Source organism: Engystomops pustulosus, chromosome 4 (assembly GCF_040894005.1).
Source record: "Engystomops pustulosus chromosome 4, aEngPut4.maternal, whole genome shotgun sequence".
In the NCBI taxonomy this organism is placed as follows: Eukaryota; Metazoa; Chordata; class Amphibia; order Anura; family Leptodactylidae; genus Engystomops; species Engystomops pustulosus.
Genome location: NC_092414.1, coordinates 5,510,320 through 5,535,013, shown reverse-complemented (window position 1 = coordinate 5,535,013; position 24,694 = coordinate 5,510,320). Strand labels below are relative to the sequence as shown.

The 24,694-nt window shown below is 45.2% G+C and overlaps 1 protein-coding gene across 4 annotated transcripts; it reads left to right on the top strand.

Moving 5' to 3' along the window:
* The first annotated feature begins 2,587 nt into the window (after window positions 1–2,587).
* MANSC1 (MANSC domain containing 1) lies at window positions 2,588–16,637 on the top strand. Of its 4 annotated transcripts, none has more exons than XM_072144871.1 (4): window positions 2,588–2,689; window positions 13,659–13,936; window positions 14,016–14,156; window positions 15,218–16,637. In XM_072144871.1, the coding sequence occupies exons 2-4, from the start codon at window positions 13,723–13,725 to the stop codon at window positions 16,108–16,110; spliced, it is 1,248 nt and encodes a 415-aa protein (XP_072000972.1). In that variant the 5' UTR covers window positions 2,588–2,689; window positions 13,659–13,722; the 3' UTR covers window positions 16,111–16,637. The 4 variants fall into 4 exon arrangements, with proteins under 4 accessions (XP_072000972.1, XP_072000969.1, XP_072000973.1 ...); XM_072144868.1 differs by lacking the exon at window positions 2,588–2,689 and adding an exon at window positions 2,782–2,828; XM_072144872.1 differs by lacking the exon at window positions 2,588–2,689 and adding an exon at window positions 3,154–3,176.
* Window positions 16,638–24,694: the final 8,057 nt, after the last annotated feature.

Genomic DNA, 24,694 nt, shown 5'->3' with positions numbered 1-24,694 from the left:
TCTGTATATAGATGTATCTATCCCCTCTCTCTCTCTGTATATAGATGTATCTATCCTCTCTCTCTCTGTATATAGATGTATCTATCCCCTCTCTCTCTGTATATAGATGTATCTATCCTCTCTCTCTGTATATAGATGTATCTATCCTCTCTCTCTGTATATAGATGTATCTATCCTCTCTCTCTCTCTCTCTCTGTATATAGATGTATCTATCCTCTCTCTCTGTATATAGATGTATCTATCCCCTCTCTCTCTCTGTATATAGATGTATCTATCCCCTCTCTCTCTGTATATAGATGTATCTATCCCCTCTCTCTCTGTATATAGATGTATCTATCCTCTCTCTCTCTGTATATAGATGTATCTATCCTCTCTCTCTCTGTATATAGATGTATCTATCCTCTCTCTCTCTGTATATAGATGTATCTATCCCCTCTCTCTGTATATAGATGTATCTATCCTCTCTCTCTCTGTATATAGATGTATCTATCCTCTCTCTCTCTCTGTATATAGATGTATCTATCCCCTCTCTCTCTGTATATAGATGTATCTATCCTCTCTCTCTCTGTATATAGATGTATCTATCCCCTCTCTCTCTGTATATAGATGTATCTATCCTCTCTCTCTCTGTATATAGATGTATCTATCCCCTCTCTCTCTGTATATAGATGTATCTATCCTCTCTCTCTCTGTATATAGATGTATCTATCCTCTCTCTCTCTGTATATAGATGTATCTATCCTCTCTCTCTCTCTCTGTATATAGATGTATCTATCCTCTCTCTCTCTGTATATAGATGTATCTATCCTCTCTCTCTCTGTATATAGATGTATCTATCCCCTCTCTCTCTGTATATAGATGTATCTATCCCCTCTCTCTGTATATAGATGTATCTATCCTCTCTCTCTCTGTATATAGATGTATCTATCCTCTCTCTCTCTGTATATAGATGTATCTATCCTCTCTCTCTCTGTATATAGATGTATCTATCCTCTCTCTCTCTGTATATAGATGTATCTATCCTCTCTCTCTCTGTATATAGATGTATCTATCCTCTCTCTCTCTGTATATAGATGTATCTATCCCCTCTCTCTCTGTATATAGATGTATCTATCCCCTCTCTCTCTGTATATAGATGTATCTATCCCCTCTCTCTGTATATAGATGTATCTATCCTCTCTCTCTCTGTATATAGATGTATCTATCCTCTCTCTCTCTGTATATAGATGTATCTATCCTCTCTCTCTCTGTATATAGATGTATCTATCCTCTCTCTCTGTATATAGATGTATCTATCCCCTCTCTCTCTGTATATAGATGTATCTATCCTCTCTCTCTGTATATAGATGTATCTATCCTCTCTCTCTCTGTATATAGATGTATCTATCCCCTCTCTCTCTCTGTATATAGATGTATCTATCCTCTCTCTCTCTGTATATAGATGTATCTATCCCCTCTCTCTCTGTATATAGATGTATCTATCCTCTCTCTCTCTGTATATAGATGTATCTATCTCCTCTCTCTCTCTGTATATAGATGTATCTATCCTCTCTCTCTCTCTGTATATAGATGTATCTATCCTCTCTCTCTCTGTATATAGATGTATCTATCCCCTCTCTCTCTCTGTATATAGATGTATCTATCCCCTCTCTCTCTCTGTATATAGATGTATCTATCCTCTCTCTCTCTGTATATAGATGTATCTATCCTCTCTCTCTGTATATAGATGTATCTATCCTCTCTCTCTCTGTATATAGATGTATCTATCCTCTCTCTCTCTGTATATAGATGTATCTATCCCCTCTCTCTCTCTGTATATAGATGTATCTATCCTCTCTCTCTCTGTATATAGATGTATCTATCCTCTCTCTCTCTGTATATAGATGTATCTATCCTCTCTCTCTGTATATAGATGTATCTATCCTCTCTCTCTCTGTATATAGATGTATCTATCTCCTCTCTCTCTCTGTATATAGATGTATCTATCCTCTCTCTCTGTATATAGATGTATCTATCCTCTCTCTCTCTGTATATAGATGTATCTATCCCCTCTCTCTCTCTGTATATAGATGTATCTATCCCCTCTCTCTCTCTGTATATAGATGTATCTATCCCCTCTCTCTCTCTGTATATAGATGTATCTATCCTCTCTCTCTCTGTATATAGATGTATCTATCCTCTCTCTCTCTGTATATAGATGTATCTCCTCGGGTCTGACCCCTGTACTCTGGATATCTGGGGGGCTGACATGTATGAGGTGATATATTACAGAACATGGGGAGATAGTGATGGACGAGGGTCTGTGTGTCTGTCCCTAATATATATATATATATATATATATATATATTCTACACATAGATCTGAGGAGGGCAGCCCGGAGCCTAGGGCAGAACAGAGCCCTGTGTGAGGGTGAGAGCACACTCCCCTCTGCTTGCCGTCAGTGAATGGATCTGAGGTGTGTACGGGGCTCTAGCTTGTAGCTCCTCTCTCCTGCCACACGGGGGCAGCACCGCGCGGCCTGAGGAGGTGGGGGCGTGGTTATAGGCGACGACGCGCAAGGGATGGGCGTGGTCGAGGTATGTGATTGATGGGAGGGGCGTGACTGCGGTGGGCGGAGCCGGGGCTGCGGAGATCTGGGAGAAGTCGGTGACCGGCGCCGAGTGCGGGAGTAGAAGGAGCGGCCGGGCAGGTGGGTGCTGGGTGTCATGTGACCGGCCCCGGGGGTGCAGAGGATGCAGGTGGGTGCTGGGTGTCATGTGACCGGACCCGGGGGTGCAGAGGATGCAGGTGGGTGCTGGGTGTCATGTGACCGGACCCCGGGGGTGCAGGTGGGTGCTGGGTGTCATGTGACCGGCCCCGGGGGTGCAGAGGATGCAGGTGGGTGCTGGGTGTCATGTGACCGGACCCCGAGGGTGCAGAGGATGCAGGTGGGTGCTGGGTGTCATGTGACCGGACCCCGGGGGTGCAGAGGGTGCAGGTGGGTGCTGGGTGTCATGTGACCGGCCCCGGGGGTGCAGAGGATGCAGGTGGGTGCTGGGTGTCATGTGACAGGACCCTGGGGGTGCAGAGGGTGCAGGTGGGTGCTGGGTGTCATGTGACAGGACCCTGGGGGTGCAGAGGATGCAGGTGGGTGCTGGGTGTCATGTGACCGGACCCCGGGGGTGCAGAGGGTGCAGGTGGGTGCTGGGTGTCATGTGACCGGCCCCGGGGGTGCAGAGGATGCAGGTGGGTGCTGGGTGTCATGTGACAGGACCCTGGGGGTGCAGAGGATGCAGGTGGGTGATGGGTGTCATTTGACCGGACCCCGGGGGTGCAGAGGATGCAGGTGGGTGCTGGGTGTCATGTGACAGGACCCTGGGGGTGCAGAGGATGCAGGTGGGTGATGGGTGTCATTTGACCGGACCCCGGGGGTGCAGAGGATGCAGGTGGGTGATGGGTGTCATTTGACCATGCAGGGGTGCAGAGGATTTAGGTGGGTGCACCATGTGGTGCAGAGATTAAATGAGGGTGCATAGTGTCATGTGCCAGTACCAGGGGTACACAGGGTGGAGGTGGGTGCAGGTGTATATACATGTATGTTGGTGCTGGGAGTTGTAGGTTTGGGTCCGTGCGCTTCGGTTCCCCCAGCTCTGGTGCCACATGGCGTTACGTGTCCGTTCCTGCGGCGCCTGGCATTGGGGCGGGTAAATATTTACTCTCTCTCTTTTCTCTTTATAATTTTGGTGCCATTGGCAGAGCGCCACCCGCTGGTCACATTGTACAGTGTGAGGTGTCCGGGGGGGAGGGGCTGACACCCAAATCTGGGCGCTTTAGTTTGGTTCTTGTAGTGTTCTCTGCGGGAGCCCAATGCTGTGTAACTACAACTCCCATCATGTTGTAGTTATGCAGCACATCCTGTTGGATACATTGTTGCCAGATGTTATTGCATAAGAGTCTCTCATAAAGTGGCTTTTAGTTTGTGCCCCCCGGAGCCGCTCCGGCGCCATAGAAGATCAAACCCGGACCCCTCCCCCCGTGCCGCGGCGCCCGGTGATAATTCTGCACTATTTACTTTGCCAAATAATGGATACATTGTAACAAACCCTCACCTGTGACACAAATGTTTTGGTTCACCTACAGCAAGCAGAGATGTGGAATAAGATGAGTGTGACGTTGCAGAACCAGTCCGGGTCGCGCTCCTGCACACGGGCCGCACCTCCCGCCCGCCGTCTATAGATAATCACCGCGCCAAATATTTGTGGATTATTAACCCCTGAGATGTGTAACATTCGGGAGGAGGAGTGCGGGGGGCATCGGGACTGGTTCTCAGATGTTGCATTCGTTTTGTGTACGCAGGACCCCCGCACCTGCTCCGTGGTACATTCACAGCGCTCCTGACAGGCGAGTCTTTCCTGCCCGACCGCTTCTACGGGTGTCGCCCTCGCCCGGGGCAGGTCACAGCGTCACCAGATTACTGCCCCAGAGACGTCACATGACTCAGGTTTTGGGATTTCCCTTTAAGAGTTTGTTCAGGAAACTGCACAGACAGATAAGGTCAGGGAGGATGAGGGGGCTGACTCAGGGGTCGTACCCAGCTTTCCCAGACTCCTGAGGTGATTCGTGCCCAAGGAAGATGTGTCATGTAGGGATCCAGACAAGCTGTACCAGAACCAGTGACCCCTTCAGTATCAGGCCGAACGTGTTTGTCACCCCCAGTGACTCTGTTTGTGTTGTCAGTGACTGATCCTAGCAACAGGGTCCCAGGGATCTACACCCCCCCCCCCCAGCAAGGAGGCAGTTATCTGCACCACCCCACCCCCTACACAACACAATCCAGCACCCAATGCTATGACACAAACCGCGCAGAACCAATGTCACAGCAATCACCCCCCACATTGTGCTCTAACACCCACATAATAATACCGCTCCCTATGTACAGGAATATAACTACTATAATACTGCCCCCTATGTACAGGAATATAACTACTATAATACTGCCCCCTATGTACAGGAATATAACTACTATAATACTGCCCCCTATGTACAGGAATATAACTACTATAATACTGCCCCCTATGTACAGGAATATAACTACTATAATACTGCCCCCTATGTACAGGAATATAACTACTATAATACTGCCTCCTATGTACAGGAATATAACTACTATAATACTGCTCCCTATGTACAGGAATATAACTACTATAATACTGCCCCCTATGTACAGGAATATAACTACTATAATACTGCCCCCTATGTACAGGAATATAACTACTATAATACTACCCCCTATGTACAAGAATATAACTACTATAATACTGCCCCCTATGTACAGGAATATAACTACTATAATACTGCCCCTATGTACAGGAATATAACTACTATAATACTGCCCCCTATGTACAGGAATATAACTACTATAATACTGCCCCCTATGTACAGGAATATAACTACTATAATACTGCCCCCTATGTACAGGAATATAACTACTATAATACTGCCCCCTATGTACAAGAATATAACTACTATAATACTGCCCCCTATGTACAAGAATATAACTACTATAATACTGCCCCCTATGTACAGGAATATAACTACTATAATACTGCCCCCTATGTACAAGAATATAACTACTATAATACTGCCCCCTATGTACAGGAATATAACTACTATAATACTGCCCCCTATGTACAAGAATATAACTACTATAATACTGCCCCCTATGTACAGGAATATAACTACTATAATACTGCCCCCTATGTACAGGAATATAACTACTATAATACTGCCCCCTATGTACAGGAATATAACTACTATAATACTGCCCCCTATGTACAGGAATATAACTACTATAATACTGCCCTCTATGTACAAGAATATAACTACTATAATACTGCCCCCTATGTACAGGAATATAACTACTATAATACTGCCCCCTATGTACAGGAATATAACTACTATAATACTGCCCCCTATGTACAGGAATATAACTACTATAATACTGCCCTCTATGTACAAGAATATAACTGCTATAATACTGCCCCCTATGTACAGGAATATAACTGCTATAATACTGCCCCCTATGTACAGGAATATAACTACTATAATACTGCCCCCTATGTACAGGAATATAACTACTATAATACTGCCCCCTATGTACAGGAATATAACTACTATAATACTGCCTCCTATGTACAAGAATATAACTACTATAATACTGCCCCCTATGTACAGGAATATAACTACTATAATACTGCCTCCTATGTACAGGAATATAACTACTATAATACTGCCCCCTATGTACAGGGATATAACTACTATAATACTGCCCCCTATGTACAGGGATATAACTACTATAATACTGCCCCCTATGTACAGGGATATAACTACTATAATACTGCCCCCTATGTACAGGAATATAACTACTATAATACTGCCCCCTATGTACAGGAATATAACTACTATAATACTGCCCCCTATGTACAAGAATATAACTACTATAATACTGCCCCCTATGTACAGGAATATAACTACTATAATACTGCCCCCTATGTACAAGAATATAACTACTATAATACTGCCCCCTATGTACAGGAATATAACTACTATAATACTGCCCCCTATGTACAGGATATAACTACTATAATACTGCCCCCTATGTACAGAAATATAACTACTATAATACTGCCCCCTATGTACAGGAATATAACTACTATAATACTGCCCCCTATGTACAGGAATACAACTACTATAATACTGCCCCCTATGTACAAGAATATAACTACTATAATACTGCCCCCTATGTACAAGAATATAACTACTATAATACTGCCCCCTATGTACAGGAATACAACTACTATAATACTGCCCCCTATGTACAAGAATATAACTACTATAATACTGACCCCTATGTACAGGAATATAACTACTATAATACTGCCCCCTATGTACAGGAATATAACTACTATAATACTGCCCCCTATGTACAGGAATACAACTACTATAATACTGCCCGCTATGTACAGGAATATAACGACTATAATACTGCCCCTATGTACAGGAATATAACTACTATAATACTGCTCCCTATGTACAGGAATATAACTACTATAATACTGCCCCCTATGTACAGGTATATAACTACTATAATACTGCCCCCTATGTACAGGAATATAACTACTATAATACTACCCCCTATGTACAGGAATATAACTACTATAATACTGCCCCCTATGTACAGGAATATAACTACTATAATACTGCCCCCTATGTACAGGAATATAACTACTATAATACTGCCCCCTATGTACAGGAATATAACTACTATAATACTGCCCCCTATGTACAGGAATATAACTACTATAATACTGCCCCTATGTACAGGAATATAACTACTATAATACTGCCCCCTATGTACAGGAATATAACTACTATAATACTGCCCCCTATGTACAGGAATATAACTACTATAATACTGCCCCCTATGTACAGGAATATAACTACTATAATACTGCCCCCTATGTACAAGAATATAACTACTATAATACTGGCCCCTATGTACAAGAATATAACTACTATAATACTGCCCCCTATGTACAAGAATATAACTACTATAATACTGCCCCCTATGTACAAGAATATAACTACTATAATACTGCCCCCTATGTACAAGAATATAACTACTATAATACTGCCCCCTATGTACAAGAATATAACTACTATAATACTGCCCCCTATGTACAAGAATATAACTACTATAATACTGCTCCCTATGTACAAGAATATAACTACTATAATACTGCCCCCTATGTACAAGAATATAACTACTATAATACTGCCCCCTATGTACAGGAATATAACTACTATAATACTGCCCCTTATGTACAGGAATATAACTACTATAATACTGCCCCCTATGTACAGGAATATAACTACTATAATACAGCCCCCTATGTACAGGAATATAACTACTATAATACTGCCCCTATGTACAAGAATATAACTACTATAATACTTCCCCCTATGTACAAGAATATAACTACTATAATACTGCCCCCTATGTACAGGATATAACTACTATAATACTGCCCCCTATGTACAGGAATATAACTAATATAATACTGCCCCCTATGTACAGGAATATAACTACTATAATACTGCCCCCTATGTACAGGAATATAACTAATATAATACTGCCCCCTATGTACAGGAATATAACTACTATAATACTGCCCCTATGTACAGGAATATAACTACTATAATACTGCCCCCTATGTACAGGAATACAACTACTATAATACTGCCCCCTATGTACAGGAATATAACTACTATAATACTGCCCCCTATGTACAGGAATATAACTACTATAATACTGCCCCCTATGTACAGGAATATAACTACTATAATACTGCCCCCTATGTACAAGAATATAACTACTATAATACTGCCCCCTATGTACAGGAATATAACTACTATAATACTGCCCCCTATGTACAGGAATATAACTACTATAATACTGCCCCCTATGTACAGGAGTATAACTACTATAATACTGCCCCCTATGTACAGGAATATAACTACTATGATACTGCCCCCTATGTACAGGGATATAACTACTATGATACTGCCCCCTATGTACAAGAATATAACTACTATGATACTGCCCCCTATGTACAAGAATATAACTACTATAATACTGCCCCCTATGTACAGGAGTATAACTACTATAATACTGCCCCCTATGTACAGGAATATAACTACTATAATACTGCCCCTATGTACAGGAATATAACTACTATAATACTGCCCCCTATGTACAAGAATATAACTACTATAATACTGCCCCCTATGTACAAGAATATAACTACTATAATACTGCCCCCTATGTACAGGAATATAACTACTATAATACTGCCCCCTATGTACAGGAATATAACTACTATAATACTGCCCCCTATGTACAGGAATATAACTACTATAATACTGCCCCCTATGTACAGGAATATAACTACTATAATACTGCCCCCTATGTACAAGAATATAACTACTATAATACTGCCCCCTATGTACAAGAATATAACTACTATAATACTGCCCCCTATGTACAAGAATATAACTACTATAATACCGCCCCCTATGTACAGGAATATAACTACTATAATACTGCCCCCTATGTACAATAATATAACTACTATAATACTGCCCCCTATGTACAGGAATATAACTACTATAATACTGCTCCCTATGTACAGGAATATAACTACTATAATACTGCCCCCTATGTACAGGAATATAACTACTATAATACTGCCCCCTATGTACAGGAATATATCTACTATAATACTGCCCCCTATGTACAAGAATATAACTACTATAATACTGCCCCCTATGTACAGGAATATAACTACTATAATACTGCCCCCTATGTACAGGAATATAACTACTATAATACTGCCTCCTATGTACAAGAATATATCTACTATAATACTGCCCCCTATGTACAGGAATATAACTACTATAATACTGCCCCCTATGTACAGGAATATAACTACTATAATACTGCCCCCTATGTACAGGAATATAACTACTATAATACTGCCCCCTATGTACAAGAATATAACTACTATAATACTGCCCCTATGTACAAGAATATAACTACTATAATACTGCCCCCTATGTACAGGATATAACTACTATATTACTGCCCCCTATGTACAGGAATATAACTACTATAATACTGCCCCCTATATACAGGAATATATCTACTATAATACTGCCCCCTATGTACAGGAATATAACTACTATAATACTGCCCCCCTATGTACAGGAATATAACTACTATAATACTGCCCCTATGTACATGGATATAACTACTATAATACTGACCCCTATGTACAGGAATATAACTACTATAATACTGCCCCCTATGTACAGGAATATAACTACTATAATACTGCCCCCTATGTACAAGAATATAACTACTATAATACTGCCCCCTATGTACAAGAATATAACTACTATAATACTGCCCCCCTATGTACAGGGATATAACTACTATAATACTGCCCCCTATGTACAAGAATATAACTACTATAATACTGCCCCTTATGTACAGGAATATAACTACTATAATACTGCCCCCTATGTACAGGGATATAACTACTATAATACTGCCCCCTATGTACAGGAATATAACTACTATAATACTGCCCCCTATGTACAGGAATATAACTACTATAATACTGCCCCCTATGTACAGGAATATAACTACTATAATACTGCCCCCTATGTACAGGAATATAACTACTATAATACTGCCCCTATGTACAAGAATATAACTACTATAATACCGCCCCCTATGTGCGGGGATACAATACCGCCCCCTATGTACGGGGATATAATACCGCCCCCCTATGTACAGGAATATAACTACTATAATACTGCCCCCTATGTACAGGAATATAACTACTATAATACTGCCCCCTATGTACAGGAATATAACTACTATAATACTGCCCCCTATGTACAAGAATATAACTACTATAATACTGCCCCCTATGTACAGGGATATAACTACTATAATACTGCCCCCTATGTACAGGAATATAACTACTATAATACTGCCCCCTATGTACAGGGATATAACTACTATAATACTGCCCCCTATGTACAAGAATATAACTACTATAATACTGCCCCCTATGTACAGGAATATAACTACTATAATACTGCTCCCTATGTACAGGAATATAACTACTATAATACTGCCCCCTATGTACAGGAATATAACTACTATAATACTGCCCCCTATGTACAGGAATATAACTACTATAATACTGCCCCCTATGTACAGGGGTATAACTACTATAATACTGCCCCCTATGTACAGGAATATAACTACTATAATACTGCCCCCTATGTACAAGAATATAACTACTATAATACTGCCCCCTGTGTACAGGAATATAACTACTATAATACTGTCCCCTATGTACAGGAATATAACTACTATAATACTGCCCCCTATGTACAGGAATATAACTACTATAATACTGCCCCTATGTACAAGAATATCACTACTATAATACTGCCCCCTATGTACAGGAATATAACTACTATAATACTGCCCCCTATGTACAGGAATATAACTACTATAATACTGCCCCCTATGTACAAGAATATAACTACTATAATACTGCCCCCTATGTACAGGAATATAACTACTATAATACTGCCCCCTATGTACAGGAATATAACTACTATAATACTGCCCCCTATGTACAAGAATATAACTACTATAATACTGCCCCCTATGTACAGGAATATAACTACTATAATACTGCCCCCTATGTACAGGAATATAACTACTATAATACTGCCCCCTATGTACAGGAATATAACTACTATAATACTGCCCCCTATGTACAAGAATATAACTACTATAATACTGCCCCCTATGTACAGGAATATAACTACTATAATACTGCCCCTATGTACAAGAATATAACTACTATAATACTGCCCCCTATGTACAGGAATATAACTACTATAATACTGCTCCCTATGTACAGGAATATAACTACTATAATACTGCCACCTATGTACAAGAATATAACTACTATAATACTGCCCCCTATGTACAGGAATATAACTACTATAATACTGCTCCCTATGTACAGGAATATAACTACTATAATACTGCCCCCTATGTACAGGAATATAACTACTATAATACTGCCCCCTATGTACAGGAATATAACTACTATAATACTGCCCCCTATGTACAGGAATATAACTACTATAATACTGCCCCCTATGTACAGGAATATAACTACTATAATACTGCCCCCTATGTACAAGAATATAACTACTATAATACTGCCCCCTATGTACAAGAATATAACTACTATAATACTGCCCCCTATGTACAGGAATATAACTACTATAATACTGCCCCCTACGTACAAGCATATAACTACTATAATACTGCCCCCTATGTACAAGAATATAACTACTATAATACTGCCCCCTATGTACAGGAATATAACTACTATAATACTGCCCCCTATGTACAGGAATATAACTACTATAATACTGCCCCCTATGTACAGGAATATAACTACTATAATACTGCCCCTATGTACAAGAATATAACTACTATAATACTGCCCCCTATGTACAAGAATATAACTACTATAATACTGCCCCCTATGTACAGGAATATAACTACTATAATACTGCTCCCTATGTACAGGAATATAACTACTATAATACTGCTCCCTATGTACAGGAATATAACTACTATAATACTGCCCCCTATGTACAAGAATATAACTACTATAATACTGCCCCATATGTACAAGAATATAACTACTATAATACTGCCCCCTATGTACAGGAATATAACTACTATAATACTGCCCCCTATGTACAGGATATAACTACTATAATACTACCCCCTATGTACAAGAATATAACTACTATAATACTGCCCCCTATGTACAGGAATATAACTACTATAATACTGCTCCCTATGTACAAGAATATAACTACTATAATACTGCCCCCTATGTACAAGAATATAACTACTATAATACTGCCCCCTATGTACAGGAATATAACTACTATAATACTGCCCCCTATGTACAAGAATATAACTACTATAATACTGCCCTCTATGTACAGGAATATAACTACTATAATACTGCCCCCTATGTACAAGAATATAACTACTATAATACTGCCCCCTATGTACAGGAATATAACTACTATAATACTGCCCACTATGTACAAGAATATAACTACTATAATACTGCCCACTATGTACATGAATATAACTACTATAATACTGCCCCCTATGTACAGGAATATAACTACTATAATACTGCCCCCTATGTACAGGAATATAACTACTATAATACTGCCCCCTATGTACAGGAATATAACTACTATAATACTGCCCCCTATGTACAGGAATATAACTACTATAATACTGCCCCCTATGTACAGGAATATAACTACTATAATACTGCCCCCTATGTACAGGAATATAACTACTATAATACTGCCCCCTATGTACAGGAATATAACTACTATAATACTGCCCCCTATGTACAGGAATATAACTACTATAATACTGCCCCATATGTACAGGAATATAACTACTATAATACTGCCCCCTATGTACAAGAATATAACTACTATAATACTGCCCCCTATGTACAGGAATATAACTACTATAATACGGCCCCCTATGTGCGGGGATACAATACCGCCCCCTATGTACGGGGATATAATACCGCCCCCCTATGTACGGGGATATAATACCGCCCCCTATGTACGGGGATATAATACCGCCCCCTATGTGCGGGGATATAATACCGCCCCCTATGTACGGGGATATAATACCGCCCCCTATGTGCGGGGATATAATACCGCCCCCCTATGTGCGGGGATATAATACCGCCCCCCTATGTGCGGGGATATAATACCGCCCCCCTATGTGCGGGGATATAATACCGCCCCCCTATGTGCGGGGATATAATACCGCCCCCTATGTACGGGGATATAATACCGCCCCCTATGTACAGGGATATAATTCCGCCCCCTATGTACAGGGATATAATACCGCTCCGCTTGTGGTTGATCTTTATCCTGATTGCTTCTTCCGTTTCTTGCAGGGTCAGTTGTCGTTTGGGGTCATGTGACTTCTCCCCGGTTCGGCAGACTCCTCCCCCTGATGTCATGGCGTGCTGTGCTGTGCTCCTCCCCTGCGCTGTGCTCCTCCCTGCTCTGCTCCTGGTGTTGGGGGATGGGTCCTGTGTCCCCCACGCTCTCCCGGATCTGGTGATAGACATCAGTCAGGCCGTGGCACGTGGCGCCCGATTCACAGATCCGCTGAGTGTCCTGAGCGAGGAGGAGTGTCTGACCGCGTGCTGTGCGCAGCAGGACATGGCGGGTAAGAGGGCGGGGTCTACACATAGCTCCGCCTCCATTGCACTTGTCCCGGTCATGTGATGCCTTTCTGTGTCCTGCAGGTGATCGGGACTGTAACCTTCTGGTATATGACGCCAGGAAAGGCCCCGGACTCCAGAACTGCTACATCTTCCACTGCCCCACGTCAGACGACTGCCCCCTGACCCCCAGCCCGGGGGTCCGCAGCTACAGCATCTGGTCAGGTCAGTCATGAAGGCAGCAGGACAGCACAGCTGTGCCATTCAGAGCCCTGGGAAAGTTGGGTACTGTAAAAAACCAGCAGACGGATCAGAGGGTTTGTATTGTACAAGTGTATTAGGAACATTCTGGAAACATTTGGATGTTACTTTCAGAGCCACGCCCATTTTACCGGATGGCTCCGCCCCTTTTATTCCAAGAAAAAGGAAGGAAGACGTCAAACCGTGGAGAGATTTAGGAAATAGATGTTTTTTTTTCTTCAGTAACCCTTCATATTCCAGGACAAACTTGTCGCTGCAGCTCTGTCCATTTCTTGGAAAGTTGGGTGACTAAGATTGGATGTCCTTATTGATCTTTGTGCTATTCCCTGGAAAGCTGGGTGACAAAACCTAGACAAAATATGCCCCTTGTCACACTGATTAACATTCAGGATCCATGTAAAGATGGACGCACACCATAGGCAACTGTCTCCTAATCACACATACATACCCTTCAGTATCCATGGAAAGCTGAGTATTAAAACCTAGTCAAAATATGCTTCAAGTCACAACTAATTACCATTCACAATCTTTGGAAAGATGGGTGGAACACTTATATGCACACTAATATACCATTCAGGATCCTTGGAGAGCTTAGTGGCAAAACCTAATCAACACTATGTCCCCCTACCACACATATATGTACCACTCAGGATCCCTAAAAAACTGGTTGCAAAGTCTATTTCTCCCTATCATTTATACCTACCATTCAGGATCCACAGAAAGCTGGGTGACAAAACCTAGTCAACACTATGTTCCCTATTACACATACCTACCATTTAGGATCCCTGTTAAGCTGGGTGCAAATCTTAGGCAAAGAAATCTATGTCCCCTTATCCGACTCATATACCATTCAGGGTCGTCAGAAAGCTGGGTATTGTAAGAGACTTGCAGATGGATCCTTGGGGCCTAGATGTTACGTTTATAAATGTAATATAAGGGATGTGTTGCCGGCTTTGTTATTCAGGGTTCCAGGAAAGCTGGGTGCCCACTCCATGGAATCTAATTGCTTCTAATTAATATTTCAGATTCTTCCAGTCTGCGACGTCTGGACTCGGCCAACAAGGTGCAGAAGAAGCTGAAGTCCAGTGACCGCAGCAGAGCCCCGAGCTCTCCAGAGAAGACGTCCAACCAAAACAACAAGAAACCGAGCCCCGCTATTGCCTCGCAGGGATCAGCCAAACTCTACCCTAAAGAGGAAGCGGACGACTCCCCCAAAAGCATCACCACCCAACTGCTGCACCTCACCGAGGAGCTGGACCAACACCTGGAGGAGCTGGGGTCCAAACCCGGAGCTGCCGAGGAGGATGACCTCCGAGTCCACCGCCCCTCCCCTACCGAGGCCGTAGTCGTAGTCAGAACCACAACAGTAAAGAGCATTCACTCTGCAGCCAAGGAGGAAAAACCTGACATGAAACCAGAAAACCTCAAAATCTACTTACCCACGGCGGGCACCGGGCCCAACAGAACCAGCACCGCCCCCCCTCAGCCGGTGCCCCGGACCAAACCCAGCGCCGCTTCTCAGGCCGCGCCCCCTGCCAAACAACCCGAGCGAGACCACTCCGCACCCAAGAAGGTGAGTCACCCCCTGCCCGCGCTGACCACCGAGCGCCACACCGGACCCCCGCAGAGGGCGACTCGCCCCTCCCCCGTACGGACTCCCAAACCCAGCAAGGAGACTATGGACCAGGACAAGACCCCGCCCACAGCGCGGCCCGCCCCTGCGGTGCACCTGGAGGAGGCTGGGGGGGTCCTGCCCTCGCTGGAGGACAGGAGTGGCCTGGTGGCAGCCCTGGTGTTCGGGGTGCTGTTCCTCATGGTGGTCATCGGATTGGTCAGCCGCAAGGTGTCAGAGGTGCGGCGCCGCCATCGCTACACCAAGCTGGACTATCTCATCAACGGGATGTATGTGGACACCTAGGGGGCGGGGCCTGGGGGAGGGGCACCTACCTCACAACCAATCACTAGAACGTCAATACAACTGTCACCCAACTTTCCTGGGTTCCTGACTGGAAGACCTGAAAATGCACCAATTACATATCACTCCAGAGTAAGACTTGTTTTGCCGTTCAGAACTTTTGGAAAGATGGGTGGCGGCCATACACTTATCTGTAACACTTCTATAGCGTTCATCATCCAGCTTTCCTTGTGTTCTGAACAGCAGACTAAGTTATGCAGCAGAAAGCCCGTCAGTTACATAAATTTGTCGTTTAGGACTTTAGGAAAGCTGAGTGACAGGCATTAGATTTATCATTCAGCTTTCCAGGGGTTCTGAATGGGAGTCTGGTTATCATGTGGAAACTGATGTGTAGTCTGTGGGGGAGGGGGTCAGACAGGAGGCTGCACAGAAGTCACTGATCACAGGACGGATTGTACCGAGCGCCGCAACATCATCACAGCTCAACAACAGCCGCGGCACATTCATTAAAGATAATGTATAGGATTGTACTGATCCTGAGTTACATCCTGTATTATACCCCAGAGCTGCACTCACTATTCTGCTGCTGGTGCAGTCACTGTACATACATGACATTACTTATCCTGTACTGATCCTGAGTTACATCCTGTATTATACCCCAGAGCTGCACTCACTATTCTGCTGCTGGTGCAGTCACTGTGTACATACATGACATTACTTATCCTGTACTGATCCTGAGTTACATCCTGTATTATACCCCAGAGCTGCACTCACTATTCTGCTGCTGGTGCAGTCACTGTGTACATACATGACATTACTGATCCTGTACTGATCCTGAGTTACATCCTGTATTATACTCCAGAGCTGCACTCACTATCTGCTGCTGGTGCAGTCCCTGTGTACATACATGACATTACTTATCCTGTACTGATCCTGAGTTACATCCTGTATTATACTCCAGAGCTGCACTCACTATTCTGCTGCTGGTGCAGTCACTGTGTACATACATGACATTACTTATCCTGTACTGATCCTGAGTTACATCCTGTATTATACCCCAGAGCTGCACTCACTATTCTGCTGCTGGTGTAGTCACTGTGTACATACATGACATTACTTATCCTGTACTGATCCTGAGTTACATCCTGTATTATACCCCAGAGCTGCACTCACTATTCTGCTGCTGGTGCAGTCACTGTGTACATACATGACATTACTTATCCTGTACTGATCCTGAGTTACATCCTGTATTATACTCCAGAGCTGTACTCACTATTCTGCTGCTGGTGCAGTCACTGTGCACATACATGACATTACTTATCCTGTACTGATCCTGAGTTACATCCTGTATTACACTCCAGAGCTGCACTCACTATTCTGCTGCTGGTGCAGTCACTGTGTACATACATGACGTTACTTATCCTGTACTGATCCTGAGTTACATCCTGTATTATACCCCAGAGCTGCACTCACTATTCTGCTGCTGGTGCAGTCACTGTGTACATACATGACATTACTTATCCTGTACTGATCCTGAGTTACATCCTGTATTATACCCCAGAGCTGCACTCACTATACTGCTGCTGGTGCAGTCACTGTGTACATACATGACATTACTTATCCTGTACTGATCCTGAGTTACATCCTGTATTATACTCCAGAGCTGCACTCACTATTCTGCTGCTGGTGCAGTCACTGTACATACATGACATTACTTATCCTGTACTGATCCTGAGTTACATCCTGTATTATACCCCAGAGCTGCACTCACTATTCTGCTGCTGGTGCAGTCACTGTGTACATACATGACATTACTTATCCTGTACTGATCCTGAGTTACATCCTGTATTATACCCCAGAGCTGCACTCACTATTCTGCTGCTGGTGCAGTCACTGTGTACATACATGACATTACTTATCCTGTACTGATCCTGAGTTACATCCTGTATTATACTCCAGAGCTGCACTCACTATTCTGCTGCTGGTGCAGTCACTGTGTACATACATGACATTACTTATCCTGTACTGATCCTGAGTTACATCCTGTATTATACTCCAGAGCTGCACTCACTATTCTGCTGCTGGTGCAGTCACTGTGTACATACATGACATTACTTATCCTGTACTGATCCTGAGTTACATCCTGTATTATACCCCAGAGCTGCACTCACTATTCTGCTGCTGGTGCAGTCACTGTGTACATACATGACATTACTTATCCTGTACTGATCCTGAGTTACATCCTGTATTATACCCCAGAGCTGCACTCACTATTCTGCTGCTGGTGCAGTCACTGTGTACATACATGACATTACTTATCCTGTACTGATCCTGAGTTACATCCTGTATTATACTCCAGAGCTGCACTCACTATCTGCTGCTGGTGCAGTCCCTGTGTACATACATGACATTACTTATCCTGTACTGATCCTGAGTTACATCCTGTATTATACTCCAGAGCTGCACTCACTATTCTGCTGCTGGTGCAGTCACTGTGTACATACATGACATTACTTATCCTGTACTGATCCTGAGTTACATCCTGTATTATACCCCAGAGCTGCACTCACTATTCTGCTGCTGGTGTAGTCACTGTGTACATACATGACATTACTTATCCTGTACTGATCCTGAGTTACATCCTGTATTATACCCCAGAGCTGCACTCACTATTCTGCTGCTGGTGCAGTCACTGTGTACATACATGACATTACTTATCCTGTACTGATCCTGAGTTACATCCTGTATTATACTCCAGAGCTGTACTCACTATTCTGCTGCTGGTGCAGTCACTGTGCACATACATGACATTACTTATCCTGTACTGATCCTGAGTTACATCCTGTATTACACTCCAGAGCTGCACTCACTATTCTGCTGCTGGTGCAGTCACTGTGTACATACATGACGTTACTTATCCTGTACTGATCCTGAGTTACATCCTGTATTATACCCCAGAGCTGCACTCACTATTCTGCTGCTGGTGCAGTCACTGTGTACATACATGACATTACTTATCCTGTACTGATCCTGAGTTACATCCTGTATTATACCCCAGAGCTGCACTCACTATACTGCTGCTGGTGCAGTCACTGTGTACATACATGACATTACTTATCCTGTACTGATCCTGAGTTACATCCTGTATTATACTCCAGAGCTGCACTCACTATTCTGCTGCTGGTGCAGTCACTGTACATACATGACATTACTTATCCTGTACTGATCCTGAGTTACATCCTGTATTATACCCCAGAGCTGCACTCACTATTCTGCTGCTGGTGCAGTCACTGTGTACATACATGACATTACTTATCCTGTACTGATCCTGAGTTACATCCTGTATTATACCCCAGAGCTGCACTCACTATTCTGCTGCTGGTGCAGTCACTGTGTACATACATGACATTACTTATCCTGTACTGATCCTGAGTTACATCCTGTATTATACTCCAGAGCTGCACTCACTATTCTGCTGCTGGTGCAGTCACTGTGTACATACATGACATTACTTATCCTGTACTGATCCTGAGTTACATCCTGTATTATACTCCAGAGCTGCACTCACTATTCTGCTGCTGGTGCAGTCACTGTGTACATACATGACATTACTTATCCTGTACTGATCCTGAGTTACATCCTGTATTATACCCCAGAGCTGCACTCACTATTCTGCTGCTGGTGCAGTCACTGTGTACATACATGACATTACTTATCCTGTACTGATCCTGAGTTACATCCTGTATTATACCCCAGAGCTGCACTCACTATTCTGCTGCTGGTGCAGTCACTGTGTACATACATGACATTACTTATCCTGTACTGATCCTGAGTTACATCCTGTATTATACCCCAGAGCTGCACTCACTATTCTGCTGCTGGTGCAGTCACTGTGTACATACATGACATTACTTATCCTGTACTGATCCTGAGTTACATCCTGTAAATCTTTTATTTTATATAAAAATGAAAAACATAACAACAATAAACATAAATGAAGCCATAACTTCTGGCAAAATAATTACAACAAATATAATCGAAAATAAACTTACAAAACCTCCTGGCCCAGCCACACACACACACCACACACTCAGCATGAGAACAACCAAAACCCTCACACAGTCCCACCACCTAATTTTTTTTTTTTTTTAATAATTTTTTTTTTTTTTTAATAATTTTTTTTTTTTTTTTATATATATATATTTTTTTTTCCCCATAAATAACTAAAGAATACACAGCAAAAAAAAGACATAAAACAGGAAATAAAAACATTAAATATAACTAAATCCCACACCCATCACCCCCCCCCCCCCAGACACTGGTCTAACGTCCAAAGTTTGCGCTATATAGTCCAGACCAGTGCCCAGGATCGTATAGTCCAAATCCCGTCCACCCCCCTCCCAACCTAACACCCTAACACCAACACCCCAAAACCAACCAGCCTATATACACAAGAACTATAACTACATATAACTATAAATAAATACACACTGTACACAAGATACAAACACATTAAACAAATCAACATAACAAATCCAAACCACATAAAGCCCAGGTTCGGCGCCTGCAAGCCCCTACATCACTATAACCTCAGATACAAAACAAAAATCTACAGTGCAGCATCAGCCCAACACCAGGAGAGGAGATGACAGACTAAGGGACACTAAAGGAGAACCCCCTCCAAAGGAGAGAGGCCCTCCCCGTGCCCAGCCTCTCATACTCCAGAGAGCGCACCTTCACCAGGGGGGAGAGGACAGACTAAGGGACACTAAGGAGAGAGGCCCTCCCCGTGCCCAGCCTCTCATACTCCAGAGAGCGCACCTTCACCAGGAGGGAGAGGACAGACTAAGGGACACTAAGGAGAGAGGCCCTCCCCGTGCCCAGCCTCTCATACTCCAGAGAGCGCACCTTCACCAGGAGGGGAGAGGACAGACTAAGGGACACTAAGGAGAGAGGTCCTCCCCGTGCCCAGCCTCTCATACTCCAGAGAGCGCACCTTCACCAGGAGGGAGAGGACAGACTAAGGGACACTAAGGAGAGAGGTCCTCCCCGTGCCCAGCCTCTCATACTCCAGAGAGCGCACCTTCACCAGGAGGGAGAGGACAGACTAAGGGACACTAAGGAGAGAGGCCCTCCCCGTGCCCAGCCTCTCATACTCCAGAGAGCGCACCTTCACCAGGAGGGGAGAGGACAGACTAAGGGACACTAAGGAGAGAGGTCCTCCCCGTGCCCAGCCTCTCATACTCCAGAGAGTGCACCTTCACCAGGTCACCCAGAATGTTCCTAACCACCTCATCCACCGGGAGGATTTTACGCTGCGTCGATACTAAACACCGTGCGTTCCACGTGTGGTACCTGACTACTAGACTAACTAGGAATAACGTGCAGCGCTCCCGGCCACCCAGGCCTCTGAATGCTCCATAGGCCCACTCCGCATAGGAGAGACCGGCCAACCCGGGCCAATGGATGAAAGCGCCCACCCGGTTGTACACCTCTGTGTTACAGGGGCACTGAAGCAGGAAGTGGTCCATGCTCTCCAGCAGACCACCGCACTCCTCCCGGGGACAACCCCTTTCCTCAGAGCTCCTACACTTCAGATTGTCCCTCACACACAGCTTTCCATGGAAGCAGCGCCAAGCCAAGTCCCAAAACTTCAAGGGGATCCTGATGGAATTCAAAAGACCTAAACCCACCCCCAGATCCCGACTTGGGCAATCCCTGAGGGCCAGAGGCTTCTGGAAATGGGTCAACAGAACCCTTTTGTCAAGGACTTTCCTCGACATGGTCCTGATCTCCCACATTCCCAGACCCACCGGCGAATCACCTTCAGAACCGGGGTAGCGTAAGCCGGAAGATGCCCATGTGGTGTACGGAGATCCTTCACTCGCCCTCCTGTCTCCCATTCCTGGAAGAAAGGCCGAAACCATCCCCTGCAGGAGTATACCCACGGAGGAGCCCATCCCCTGCAGGAGTATACCCACGGAGGAGCCCATCCCCTGCAGGAGTATACCCACGGAGGAGCCATCCCCTGCAGGAGTATACCCACGGAGGAGCCCATCCCCTGCAGGAGTATACCCACGGAGGAGCCCATCCCCTGCAGGAGTATACCCACGGAGGAGCCCGTCCCCTGCAGGAGTATACCCACGGAGGAGCCCGTCCCCTGCAGGAGTATACCCACGGAGGAGCCCATCCCCTGCAGGAGTATACCCACGGAGGAGCCCATCCCCTGCAGGAGTATACCCACGGAGGAGCCCATCCCCTGCAGGAGTATACCCACGGAGGAGCCCATCCCCTGCAGGAGTATACCCACGGAGGAGCCAATCCCCTACAGGAGTATACCCACGGAGGAGCCCATCCCCTGCAGGAGTATACCCACGGAGGAGCCCATCCCCTACAGGAGTATACCCACGGAGGAGCCCATCCCCTGCAGGAGTATACCCACGGAGGAGCCCATCCCCTGCAGGAGTATACCCACGGAGGAGCCCATCCCCTGCAGGAGTATACCCCCGGAGGAGCCCATCCCCTGCAGGAGTATACCCACGGAGGAGCCCATCCCCTGCAGGAGTATACCCACGGAGGAGCCCATCCCCTGCAGGAGTATACCCACGGAGGAGCCCATCCCCTACAGGAGTATACCCACGGAGGAGCCCATCCCCTACAGGAGTATACCCACGGAGGAGCCCATCCCCTGCAGGAGTATACCCACGGAGGAGCCCATCCCCTGCAGGAGTATACCCACGGAGGAGCCCATCCCCTGCAGGAGTATACCCACGGAGGAGCCCATCCCCTGCAGGAGTATACCCACGGAGGAGCCCATCCCCTGCAGGAGTATACCCACGGAGGAGCCCATCCCCTGCAGGAGTATACCCACGGAGGAGCCCATCCCCTGCAGGAGTATACCCACGGAGGAGCCCATCCCCTGCAGGAGTATACCCACGGAGGAGCCCATCCCCTGCAGGAGTATACCCACGGAGGAGCCCATCCCCTGCAGGAGTATACCCACGGAGGAGCCCATCCCCTGCAGGAGTATACCCACGGAGGAGCCCATCCCCTGCAGGAGTATACCCACGGAGGAGCCCATCCCCTGCAGGAGTATACCCACGGAGGAGCCCATCCCCTGCAGGAGTATACCCACGGAGGAGCCCATCCCCTGCAGGAGTATACCCACGGAGGAGCCCTCTCTTTCCAGAGGTTTGCGATATTGATCTTAAGAAAGGTATTCACTAGGAACACCACAGGGTTGACCATACGCAACCCTCCTTGTCTCCTCGTGCGGTAAGTAACCTCCCTCTTGATAAGGTTCAGCCTATTCCCCCATAACATCTGGAAGAACAGACTGTAGACCCGAGTCCAGAGGGGTTCTGGCAACATGCACACACTGCCCAGATATATCAGCAATGGGAGCAGGTAGGTTTTAATCAGGTGAACCCTTTCTCTGAGGGTCAAAGACCAACCCTTCCAGTGGTCCACCCTCTGAGCGGCGATCTTAAGCCTGCCGTCCCAGTTTTGCATGGGGTAATCCCCCTGGCCAAAATCGATGCCGAGAACTTTGGCAGAGTCTTGGGGCCCTGGAAGAGTGTCCGGGAGATCAAAGCCTGGATCCCCCTCTCCCAGCCAGAGACTCTCACACTTATCCCGGTTGATCTTGGACCCAGAAGCCTCTGAGTAGCGGTCAACCTCTGACATCACCCATTGCGCCTCCCCTCTCGAGGACACAAAAACGGTGACGTCATCAGCATACGCTACCACCCTTAGAGTGGCTTCCGGTGCTGCCCGATCCATCCCGACTCCCACCAACGGCCCACGATCAACCCTCCTAAGGAATGGGTCAATCGCGAACACGTATAAAAGTGGGCTCAGAGGACAACCCTGGCGAACACCAGACCCGACCTCAAAAGAGCGGCCAATCCAACCGTTCACAAGCGGGAAACTCTCTGCCCCTGTGTACAAAACCTTTAGCCAATTGACAAACTCCCCCGGCAGGCCATACCTCAGAAGGACAGACCAGAGGTACTCGTGGTTAACCCGATCAAACGCTTTTGCCTGATCCAAGGACAGCAAGTACCCCTTCTAGTTACCAGCCCTGCCCTGCTCCACTGCCTCCCGAACACAAAGCACAGCACTAAATGTACTGCGGCCTGGAACAGAGCAGTGCTGGGTCCCCGAAAGGAGCCGGGGCGCAAACTGCACCAGCCGATTAAACAGCACCTTTGCCAAAACCTTTCTGTCCGTATTGAGAAGCGCTATGGGACGCCAGTTCTCAATACGAGATCGGTCCTTACCCTTTGACAGGATGATCAGGGCAGACCTCCTCATTGACTTTGGCAGAGCGCCCGAGGAAAGACACTCATTGAATACCTCAGTCAAGAGGGGAACCAAGGCGTCCTTAAAGGTCTTATAAAACTCGGATGTTAAGCCATCCGGACCCGGCGATTTCTTGAGGGCGAGCCCTTCAATCGCCCGGCTGACTTCCTCTTCCCTGATCATCTCTGTCAAAACATCAAGAGAAGGGTCTACTCCTGGCTCAGGGACAGTTTCAGCCAGGAAAGCCGACATCACATCCCGATCTAGATCCTTCCTGCCCAAG